The 12,246-nt window shown below is 37.9% G+C and overlaps 1 protein-coding gene across 1 annotated transcript in view; it reads left to right on the top strand.

Annotated features, from left to right (window-relative positions):
- The window catches only part of LOC120525641 (flap endonuclease GEN homolog 1), a 31,624-nt gene that overhangs the window by 10,569 nt on the left and 8,809 nt on the right, over positions 1-12,246 (top strand). Inside the window, exons 6-10 of the mRNA XM_039748106.1 lie at positions 444-517; positions 7,207-7,298; positions 9,286-9,436; positions 9,533-9,569; positions 9,662-9,742. Of these exons, the coding sequence (XP_039604040.1) occupies positions 444-517; positions 7,207-7,298; positions 9,286-9,436; positions 9,533-9,569; positions 9,662-9,742 (435 nt within the window). The remainder of the gene's footprint in view (positions 1-443; positions 518-7,206; positions 7,299-9,285; positions 9,437-9,532; positions 9,570-9,661; positions 9,743-12,246) is intronic.

Here is a 12,246-nt window from a genome sequence, read left to right as displayed (position 1 = left end):
TTAATATTGTTTTTTGTATCAGTGTACTGCTGCTGGATTATGTGAATTTCCCCTTGGGATTAATAAAGTATCTATCTATCTATCTATCTATCTTTCTTTCTTTCTTTCTTTCTTTCTTTCTTTCTTTCTTTCTTTCTTTCTATAAATACAGAATTTGCTTTTCTTCATGTATTATTTCACATTTTTATTCTTATGAATTGTCGGGTTGCTTGGCAAAGCATCATTTGAATTTGCATACTGCAAAAAGAGTACTATTCATTGCTTATATGAAGTAAAGACTGCTTGTTTCAAGCTTTCCAAAGAAATGAATGCTGGCCTACATGACTGTTGTGGATCATGTAGCTGCCAAAAGAAGTGCTTAATCTTAATTTAAATTAAAAAGTACTAGGCAAATGTGTTGATACTGTAATTTTGCCTTTTAAATGGTATTACTTTATTAACAGGGAATTCCAGGAATTGGAAAAGAACAAGCAGACAAGTTGATAAAGTCATTGAAGGGAGAGACTCTTCTTGAAAAGTAAGAAAGTGTCTCAATTTAAAATATGCAGGATACTTTTACAAAAAATAAATGCAAAATTGTTATGCTATGACTTCTAAAATTATATTATATTTTTGCTGCTATAGTCTGTAGAGGACCATAGGTTGTGATTGAGCACATTAGTTAATTTGAGATTAAATGTTTCTTATTCTGTGTTTAGCATGTAAATTGAAAAATGACCTGTACCTTGAAATGCTGAAAAGCAGTTTATATATATATATATATATATATATATATATATATATATATATATATATATATGTGAAGCTTGGGTCACAAAGTTGCACAGGAGAGTTCAGCAGGTTTTCCAAGGAGTAGAAAGTTTATTGCTGTTCTGCCAGTTACAAACACATCTCTTACCGAGGCGATCCGACCTCACAAGGAACAGCTGTCAAACCTGACCCATCGGCCAGATAGGAGGAAGTCTGGGGGAAGAGAGACAGAAGAGTGAGAGATCTCAGGATGGCCGCGGCTCGATCTTTTAAATGTTTGTATGCACAGCAAGCAAGTTGGCAGCTGCTCCCACAAAGAGGAGCTGTAAGACTGTGTTTGTTTTCCATTGAAAAACTGTTTAAGAGGGGGACAAGGGCCACTGCGTCCCCCTGTGGCATATACTGATATATATATATATATATATATATATATATATATATATATATATATATATATATATTGTGGACCCGGCCCGGACACAGACAGGAGGACTTGTTATTAATGACCACCACACGTTTATTATACAGTATACAATATTTACAAGTTCAAAGTGCCACACAATGCCTTCTCTTCGGGCCGCCTCCACACTCTCTTCTCCTGCCTCGTCCTGCTTCCACCCGACTCCAGCCCTGAATGAAGGGAGACGGCCCCTTTTATATGATCCCGGATGAGCTCTAGGTGTTTCCCGGCATTCCCCCCTGGACACGCCCAAGTGTGGTGGAAATGCCGGCTGTTCTCCCGGAAGCTCTCCGGGTGTCCCTCTTCTTCTTCCCCCCAGCACTTCCTGGTGTGGCGGAAGTGCTGAGGTCCAGGGTCCCCAAGGCATTAGGGCGCCCCCTGGCGGTGACCACGGGTCCCTACAGGGTTGGGCTTCCAAGCCCTCTACCCATGGCCCCCAAAGCAACCAGGATGGCGGCCCCCACGTGATCCCAGTTGGGTGCACGCCCACTTCCGGTCCCTGAAGGCGTGTCCCGGCCGTGTCGTCGCCCCTGGCATTCTTGACACTGCCCCAAAGCCAGCGAAGACCAGGAGGAGCGGCACGTCCCGCGAGGGCAGCATACCCCCGAAGCGGGTCCTACTCCTGGGTTCTCCCAACAGGGATAGGGGCGGAGACGCCACCTGGACACCACCAGTTGGTGTCCTCCTGTGCCTCCCACAGGTTGCGCTCCCCCCTCTTACCGGCACCCCGGTGCCTACTCGTTCGGCACCCCCTCCGAGGTTTCCGCGCCCCTTTGGTAGGAGCCACTTGCTCCTCCGTGGCCTCCGGCAACCATGGTGGCACCCCCTCGCCAGCGGAGAGTCCGTCCCGCAGACGGCCCGTCTCCTGAGGGCAGGTTCCCAACGAAGTGGGTCCTACTACCAGTCCAGGGTCTGGTCCTGAAATAGACAGAAAGAAAGGGGCAGAACCGCTGCCTGGACACCCTTCCCTGGTGTCCCTTTGTACCACGCACTGGCAGCATCCCCCCCTTCATCCAGCACTTGCCTGTTCGGCACCCCTCCTGTCGCTAAATAGACAGAACTGCCTGCACTCCTTTCCTCTCCACTGACCTCAAGGGTTCCCTCTGCCCCCGCAGAGGGCGGCCAGCACCCGGACGTGTGCACCCAGCACCGCGTCCCATCCTATCGGAGGAACCGGCATTCTGCTACAGTATATATATATATATATATATACGTATATATACATACATCTCTTTTCCTCACAGCTCTGCCCCCTTCTCCTCAGCCTGCAGCCTCTCTGTTGGATTTGTGCAAATATATCGGTACCACAAGTGTACTATGATACTTAGCACGATGAGAGAAGTCGCAAAATCAACTGGAATGTTCAAGCAAATTATAGAAAAAAACCTGCTTTAAATCTTTTAAGTAGTTCTCTTGTGAAAAGCAGACAGACATTGGATTTTATGTATACTCTCTCTGTCACTGCCATTGCATTCAGCTCTCTGTGCAGCTTCTTAGAGGTTGAGACTGACTTGGAGTATTGTATTTGGGTCAAGTGGCCACCAGACACTCAATAGCTAACAACACTCTCAGGTCTAGCCCCAGGACTAAGTCCTCATATTGGTGTTTCAGGATCTTTCCTTACAGATATTAAAGGGGTAAGATGAACATGTCAAACCTGTCTACATAGGCTTTGTGGACTTAGAAAAACCTTATGACTGTGTATATCATATATTGGGGAAGTGGTCACAAGACTATTCAATTCAGTTAATTTTTCTTTAGTGAGTTTTTATTTTTCCTTGACTGAGTGCAGGTGCAGAACACTGAAACATGTTCTAGGGTAAAATGTAAACTTTACAAATGATGTCTTGGCGAAAAATTCATCATCAGAAGGCTTTTTACCTAAAAATAAAGGCTATTAGGACTCAAAGCTTTATTGCAATAAAACAACACAAAAAATATCAAGGACTCAACCCAATACGGCCAAATTGAGCTGAGACCTGAACATTGCACCAATTGAAGTTTTTATAACAATTTCTTATCATTTTAACCTTGTTCGATTTGCTCATTCTGCACCTGACCATTCTGTCTATTGTTCACTCCAGTTTCTGTTTTTCTTATTCTTGATTGGTTCATCAACTAGGCAGATGTTCTTTATTCCATATTTGGTCTTTCTTGGTGTCACTTCCTTTTCTAGCCTTTCATGCTATGCTATATTAGTGGCCTAAAGCTAAGCTTTAATTAAAAAGAAATATAGTATATGCTTTCATTTAATCATTGCTTGGCATGCTTGATTCGTCTTAATTTCTACACTAATGTTAATTTCTAATATATTCTTCTAATATTTTTGCTAATGCCTGAATTTACTAAGATTTTCTCTTCATGCATTATGTCAGTGTGACCTTGCTTACAGCAAAAGCCTTTTGTTTTCTTTCTGCTGTTTTCCCAATCCAGCTGGTTTCTTCATGTGCCTCACAGAGCCATCTTCTGTCTGAGGTATTGTTTCCTTAGCTTCCTAGCCTTGAACACAGGTGTTCTTTACCTCTTATTCTGTTCTAGCAGGCTTCTGTATGTTTTGTTCTTTTTCCTGTACATTCCCAAACTAGTAATTTCTGCTGTAAGCTTAAAATATTGCACTGATTTTTAGTTAACTATTTGCTTGACCTATCTTATTTGCCTAACATTCTAATTTACATATAAACATTGCTTAATCTAATGTTTTAGAAGCTTTTAATTACTTTTTATGGCTGTTTATGTTAATTTGCTATTCTCTATGCTAATATAAAAAAATTTCCTTCTACAATGACTAATTACATAACAAGTAAAGACACAGGTTTGTTTAAATAGGTAGGAAAACAAATTAGTGTGAAGATGATTAGCATAAATTGGGTCCAGTAATAACTGTCCATTGATTAACTGTGTAATTGTGGTCAGCTGACAACAGAGGGGATGAAAAAAACTCTAATTGGCAACATACATGGAAGAAGTAATCCTCAGGAGAGTCCATGGACTATGGGTTTCCAAGGCTCCTTCTGCTGCCTGCCTCCATGTTTATGGAGGAGCAAGGGTTCTGTTCATAAATGTAGCATTAAGATGAGCGCATTCAACATGTTGACCTTTGCAAAAGGCATGTCTTCAGTATGTTACATTCGTGAACAAGACATCCAGGCTCAGCCAAGGTTTTCATGATTATCCAGTCTGGGAAGCTAAGGGCTACATCTCTACTGTCTGTAAATGATGTTGCTCTCTGGGCCTCGTCAGAATTTGATCTTCTTATGAATTACTGCAAACATGGGAGATTTACGGTGGTAGTGGATAAGTCGTGTATACTAGGCATGGTAAATAAGGAGAAGACTTGGGACAAACTTGAAAGCTCAAGTTCACAAAGTTGCACAGTGCCCGAAATAAAAAAGAAGTTGTCAGACATCAAAATGGCCGTGGAAAGGCAAGTTGTAGCCCACCGTCCGAGTGTCATATGAAAGCTTATTAGGGTACAGAGAAAAGAAAAAAAAGTAGGGACACGGTGAGAAAAAAGCTGAAAATGTCAACTTTTAATCTCGAAATTTCCACTTTAATCATGTAGTTTATTTTGTCATTAAGGTAGAACATCATAAACTTCATCTTTAAATCGTCTCAAATCCTATCGTATGTGTGTGAATCACTGCGTGCTTCTTAAACGGGCTTTCTGTTCATCCGACGACACAGAATCCATTACATTTGTGATATTAGAGCTCTATGAATAGTATACTTGATATCATTTTCATGATGATAGGAGTTAATGCATGTTATTAAACATGTGAACACAGTGGCGTAGTGATTGTTTCTGCCTCCCGCAAGATGCTTGCTGTGCTGTGCGCGACCTTCGATGAAATAATTTATTGCAGCAGTACTGTCTCTTTCCAACGTACTAACCTCCAATTCTTGTCCTTCCTTTTCTTTCTCCAAGTAACCAATCGTCACACAATCAGCTCTGTAATAGATGTTAAGCCATCTGTAAGCTCAGAACGCCGATTCTTCAAAACTTTTAAGGAACATTGAAATATCTTCGTAGTACATGTTTAATTATTCCATCCATCTATCTTTCCAGTGTTGCGCCAGCACCAGCAAGAATACAGCGCGAGGCAGGAACAATCTCTGAACTAGCTAGCGCTGCGCCACCTTGCCCTCCCATGTTTAATTATTAACAATATAGTGTGGTCTATGGCTGGCTTGTCATCCCGGCCAATAACCCCAGGCCGCCAGATGGAGCTCTCCCTGCAGCATGGAGGTGCCCTGGATACCAACAGGGAATCATGGACAATGGTGTTTTCCTCTACAGCCCTGCTGAATACCACAGTGGCCAACAGAGGACGCTGCAGGGAAGCCCAGAGAGTCACATGTGCCCTATAACCCGGAAGTACGTCATAGACAAAGCGACAACAGAAGTGACGTACTTCCCGGGATGAAGAAGAGGATTTTTATCTGACCCAGAAGTGATAGGGAGTCACATGGACTGAAGGATGAGAAACCCTTCCGGGTCAGGGACTATAAAAGAGACTGAGAAACACCAGAGCGTTGAGCTGAGCTGGGTGGAAGGGTGGCAACACGTCTGGGAGTGGTGGATTGGTTTATTGTGATTGCGTATTGTGGAATTTATGAGTATTGTGGAGAGGAGGGTGCTTTGTGCACTTTGTATTAATAAAAAGTCATTATTTTGGACTTTTATCTGGTGTCTGGCGTATAGTCTGATGGTTCAAGAGGATGATAGCACCCTATATCTGTCACAATAGATTATTTAAATGATGTTAACATTTTATCTGTATAATGTAATAAACATATTTTGCTGCATTTCATCTTAAAAAATGATATCATCATATGTAAATACGTGCTTTATAAAGTGGCTCAGGTTGTGCAATTTTATAACTGTATCGCAAGTTTACAGTGAGGTAATTGTACTAATAAGTACAAACAGCTCTACAAGGAGCACTTGATGGTCTGATTGAGTGCGTTTGTAGTTCTTGGGATGAAATTGTTTCTGAACTGCGATGTCCCTACAGGAAAGGCTCTGAAGCATTTGCCATATGAAAGCAGTTCAATAGACAGCATGGCTGAGGCAGCGTGTGCTTGATGCTGTATATTAATAATTCTCTTTCCAATCAGCTGCTGTAGAGCTGTGAATCCAAACTCAGATACAGTAATATAAATACTCCGAGTGGTGCAGTGAGAGTAATATGGAAAAAGATGATCTGCTTTGGCAACCCTTAACGGGAGCAGCTGAAAGAAGAAGAAGAAGGTGCAGTGAGAGTAACAACATTAAAGCAGCTATGGTATTTGGAATAGTTTGGCCATTCCGTGGACCATTATGTTGTTACAGGTTAATTACAATCAGATGGCTTAAACTAATAAATGATATGCGGTTAATTTCAGAGTATTTATAAAGCTGCGTCAGGGATGTGCTTCTATAAAAGAAAGGGAAACCACACTGAAACAAAAGCACTGCTTTGACGCGTGGTGCCGCCAGTTTGCAAAACCAAGCAGAGAACTTACATACACCAGGGTTTTAGCTAGCGTCAAAATGTGCGTGGCTTTATGCCAAGTTTAGGTTTTATACATTGTGATTTGAGTGTGGAAGCAGTCTTACGCAACAATTTTGTGCGTACGCACCGTTTATACATGAGGCCCCTGGTCTGTCCAGCAAAGTGTCCCATAAGAGATGTCATTTAGACGAAGGTCAAAGTAATTGTTTGTAAAGCAAATATGAAGCCACAGTATCACTGCAGAGTTGATTAATGTTCTCTTTGACCACCTACAATATTGACTAAACACAATTGTCTGCAAAATGAAATATTATATCTGCATGTTATTACCATTTTGTGTTGTATTCTAAATCTGACCCTAATTTTTGGAAATGTCCAAATAATGAGTAGACAGACAAATGAATGGTTTTATTATTATTCTAAAAATGTGACTAGAAATTTGAATCTCAGTTTACTGTGTCAATGTTTCAATATCTGATTTTCAAGTAAACTGTTAAATAGGTTTCAGCAATGGAAGGAGCAATTTCAGAAAATGGGAACTCCAGTCAAATTTGTTAAGAAGGTCACCCACTGTACAGTTTGCCGACACCCAGGTATGGTAATTATTTTATTTTATATTTTTTTATTTGGCCCACATACCTTGTTTACTACATTTGAAAATGAAGATCATTAACTGCTAAATACCTGTACACTAACTTTATGCTTTTTAAGTTCAATCCATGAAGTTCAGAAACTTTATTTTTTTATTCCAAACAATTTTGTAAATGAAAGACAATGACATCAAGTCTTGGGATCCCAAAATATGAGTTGGCAAGTATGGCTAGGGAGAGAGACATTTGACCCTCATTACTAATATAGTTGCCCCCAAGACCTGGTGTCGGATAAGCAGTGGAAAATTAATGAATGACATCAAGTAAGACTGTACTGTTGATCATATTTGAGATTGTAATTTAAATGTGCTTTCTCTTGAATTATGAAGGATCAGGTACAAGAGATGCTGTGATATATTACTATTAAACTGTTTCTTTCTGACGTATTGCTTTATTCATTTCATGTACTTTATTAAAAACCTATATCATTTATTAGTAATGCTGCCTTGTATACTGAAGAAAGTGTTTTGCAATGTTGTGCTGAAACCAGAGGTTTCCTGGCTTTCATCTGCCTAGTCAAATTGATTCTTCCATCCTTTGTTGTATTAGTTCTATTTTACTCTGCTTTCATTCTTTCAAGATGTTAGGGACGTTTAGTACACTGCAGTGCAAAACAAGCAAACAGACCACTATCAGTTCTTGCTGATGATTTTAGAACATTAGTGGGACTGCACATTTTTAATAGTAAAAACACAGCTGAAATAATGTCATGTTTATACCGTATTTCTGATATTGACATCTAAATTACTAAAATTATTATTGTTTTTATTTACATAGGCTATAGTTTCCTTTGATTTTGAACTAAAGTGGTGTTGTCAAATTCAAATTAAACTGAGATAATCACCACTTGAAATTCTGTTTCAAGTGAAGGTTCTCACTCACAAGCCAAAAAAGTACTGTATATACTCGTGGATAAGTTTTATATTTTACAATATAATTTCTGGGATTTTGTAATGTTGGTCGTATAAGTCGAATGCGGAAAACTCACGCTATTGGTCCAAGAGATTATGATATGCACACACCCACCTGAGAGAGTAACCACAGAGCATACTGGCTTTTTTTTATCTATGTGGGTGCAGCAATACGCTGTATCAGCGCGTGCTCCTAACCTCTCTATTTCTCTCTCTGTATTGTGCCTACGTGACCACACGGTAATACCCGAAATATTCCAAAGCGACGTTTGCACTGACTTGTGTTTTTTGTATCTTATGCCCTCATATACCTTTATCGTAAGAGCATCCCTTATCTACGATGGAGCGTTCGATCAGAAGAAAATATGAAGCTGGTTTTAAATGAAATGTCGTTGAAGTAGCAAAAGAAATTGTTATGCGCTGCTACAACAAAATTCGATGCGTCTGAGAAACTGATGCAAAAAGATGTAAAAGATGCATTTTTGAACGGGCCTATAATTCGGGGTCTGATTTTATGATCGATTTTTCTGGTTTCAAGACCTGACTTATACGTAAGTATATTCGGCATTTGGTACAAGAAGACATTTGATCTGTCATAATATGCACTGCTCCAATATGCTAAATGTTCAGATTAGTACCTCGGCCATTTTTGTAGCCTAAGCCAAAAACTCATCTTTTACTTACCTGTATTTTTTCCACCAAGTCTTTCCTTGAAGTTTTAAATGATGTATGTAAATTTATAATAACTGATCATTTATTTTATTTGCCATATACGGTTTCTTTTATTATAAATTTGTCATTTTTCACATACCCCAACTTACTCTGCAGAGGATCAGAGTGCAGGGTCAGCAGGGAAACAATGATCTTTAGAGGAATATTTTCATAAAGTGGATTGACACAATGGTTTTGTGTAAATGGTCACCCCTTAAATGACTATTTATGAAATACTGAATGTAACTTTCAATATCTCACTGTTTTTCAACTGTATAATTAGCTATGTTATTGCTTTAAATTATTAGGTTCAAATAAGAATCATAAGACTCATGGATGTAAACTCTGTAACAGTACACAGTTTTGCATACCTCAAGACTATGATTACATATGTCCTTGTGCCTGGCATCAGGCAACAAATGAACAACAAGCCGGTGCAGTGGAAGCTAACATTAAAAGGTATTGCTTGTACTTCTGAAGAACTGTAACAGTTCCCTTTAGTTTCATTACTTTTTATTCAACATTTATTTGTGTGTGTTTTTTTTTTATATGTAGAAAAGCCAAGGCTTGTGCAGGTTTTCCATTTGATGAGGTAAAAATAATACTTTTGTAACAAATATTTTACTTCTTTGCTTTGCATTTTATGGCACTCATCCATGTGTAAATTATTTGGCTTTTTACCAGATTATAAAAGAATTTCTTGTTCCAAAAGACAAACCCATTATGGAAATTAAATGGAGAAAACCAAATCTGTCTTCAATCCAGGTACATTTTTCCAGAGTATTAACTTGTACAGTATTTATGATATGCCATTCATTAAATAAGTAACCTGGAAGTTTATTTGATTTAACAATTGAACTGAAAATATGAGAACATTAGGTTTGCAGCTTGGGACAGCATTTTTGATAAGGTGCAAAATAAAAATTATATACTATATAAATTTGCCTAATACCTAGAAAGAAAGCTTTTGAAGGAAACTTGTTATTTTTGCACATTCAATATAAGAAAGCCAAGGAATAAAGTATGGCTAAAACAAGAAGAATGACGCGTTTTAAAATTTAAATAAATAAGTTCAAGGAAGGACCACATTTTCCCCAAGTAAAGATAATGATGAGGAAACTGATGCCTGACTACACTTAATTTGTGCAGGATAATGATGATAAAATGAAATAATTTCAGGTCATTAAAACGATGATTTGAATCAGTGTGGAACTGTTATGAACATTCGTACCATAACATTCTCAAACCCATTTAAACCAGTTGGAGGCGATTTTTCATGATGGGTTCTTATTGAGTACCCAGAGGAAAACTAGCAGTGAACTAAAATACTAAATGGAACGATAAAACTGAAACATATAAAATATATTGTTCTTTTCTATGATGAACCATTTGCAATAAAGAATTGTGTGTGTTTTAAAATGTTTTCAAAATGTGATAATATGTTTTGGGCATTATTGTTCCCAATTTCACTAAAATTCTAAATTTTCTCTTAAAAATAAACAGCAGCTTCCTCATTATCCCTTTCCCCATTTAAATTGTACAATATTTAAATACATACTGAAACTAACAAAGAATTAACATAAAAAAAATCAATGTCTCAATAAGCCATATAAAGGTCAGACACAATAAATACGCATCTGAGGGATCAACACAATGAAGCGAGACATCATAGCAACAAAGTTACTAATATTGTACTGAGTTTGCTTCAGTTACAATTAATTGATAGAGAAGGCTCTTCTTTGTAACAAAAAGAACGATTTGTTTCTGGTTGCCATTTCTGTACCTTTATAAATTATAATAAGAAATGTAAGTTTGCCTATCAGCAATTGTACAGTGCAGCTGAAGAGGGAAGAGCGATAAAAGTGGTGAGAGACATCTTGGAGTTACCTTGAAAATGTACATTTACCCATATTTTGAAGCAATTCACAGTATTTAAACAGATTCTTTAATTTTAACAAAGACTGAAAATATATAGTACCTTACCTTATTCACCACTAACAGTTATTGAAGGGTTGATAAAAGCATCATCCAAAAGCTGTATTTGATATCATTTAATTAAAATGGTGAACGCAGTGGAAAGTCTTCACAAGAGTGTCACTGATTCCATTTGTTTTTAATGTGAAACGGATGTGGTAAAACACTGTTTGGCTACAGTTTAACCACTGTGTATGTTTTAGAATGGGCAGTTATATGTTAACAATAAAGGAAAAAAATTAAAGAATCTTAAAAAATTCAGTGAAGAAAATTAATTCAGGTATGTACTGTAATACAAAACTGTATTCCTATAAAAGAAATTGGCAGTCCCAATTTTTAATTCGTGGAGTAACACCAAAAAGAAATAGTTGAAACTTGGAAATACCAATATGCTTAGTCATGGTAGGAATAAATTAAAAAACAGAATTCATTGTAGCAGAAATCTACAGCCACATGGATCCCCCAGTGAACTAGAGGTTATGTGCTCTAGACTGTATAATGCCATGAACAATTTAGTAGAAGGAACAATCCTTTTTTTGTTCCTTTTTATTATTATTATTATTTTTGCTGGCTGACTCCTGCAGAAAGGCATATTCTTTTTGAGGAGAGGCAGGTGGGGCAGTAGAGGTTAAACAGATATACTTTTACTTCTGTATTGGAGGGTAAGAATAAAGTAACTATCCCTCTTGCAATTTGTAAAAGATGACAAAAGAAGGCTTTGTGAGTCAGTTGGCCAAACTGGGAAAACGTAGAAATTTGCTTTTAACGTAGCATACAGGACAGATATACTTTACTGTATTATGAGAACATGTGTACTTCTCTTGAATGCTGTTATTTTTAACATTTGATTATATGAACATACTTTATTATCCTCATTAGAATACACCCAATAGATGAAGGTTACAGAATATAATAAAAAAATACTTAGAATTGCACTTTATAATTATTGAGGTAATAAAAATTTAATTTCTTGGTTGTTCTCCAGTTGCTTAGCACTTGTTACCTCTCACTTTGGTTACTAAATGTGTTTCCTAAATTTTTGGTAGTTGTTTACAGACTTGCCTGAATAGTTGTACACTTCTCAACACAGAACTGTTTCTTCTGTGGTGGTGGTTGATAGCAAGAATTCATGTCCTGAAGCAGCAGAGAATCCTGAACAATTGTTCCTACTATATAGTTTATAGTTAAGTTTGTTGTCAAACTAAATGTGACATCTTGTTTTGTAGAAAAGTAACTCTACCTTTGATTCATCTGTCCAGAATACATTGTTGGAAAACTTGTTATACACTTAGATG

This window comes from Polypterus senegalus, chromosome 3, assembly GCF_016835505.1.
Source record: "Polypterus senegalus isolate Bchr_013 chromosome 3, ASM1683550v1, whole genome shotgun sequence".
Taxonomy (NCBI): Eukaryota; Metazoa; Chordata; class Cladistia; order Polypteriformes; family Polypteridae; genus Polypterus; species Polypterus senegalus.
Note: the sequence above shows the minus strand (reverse complement) of the source record. Positions and strands in the feature narration are given on the sequence as shown.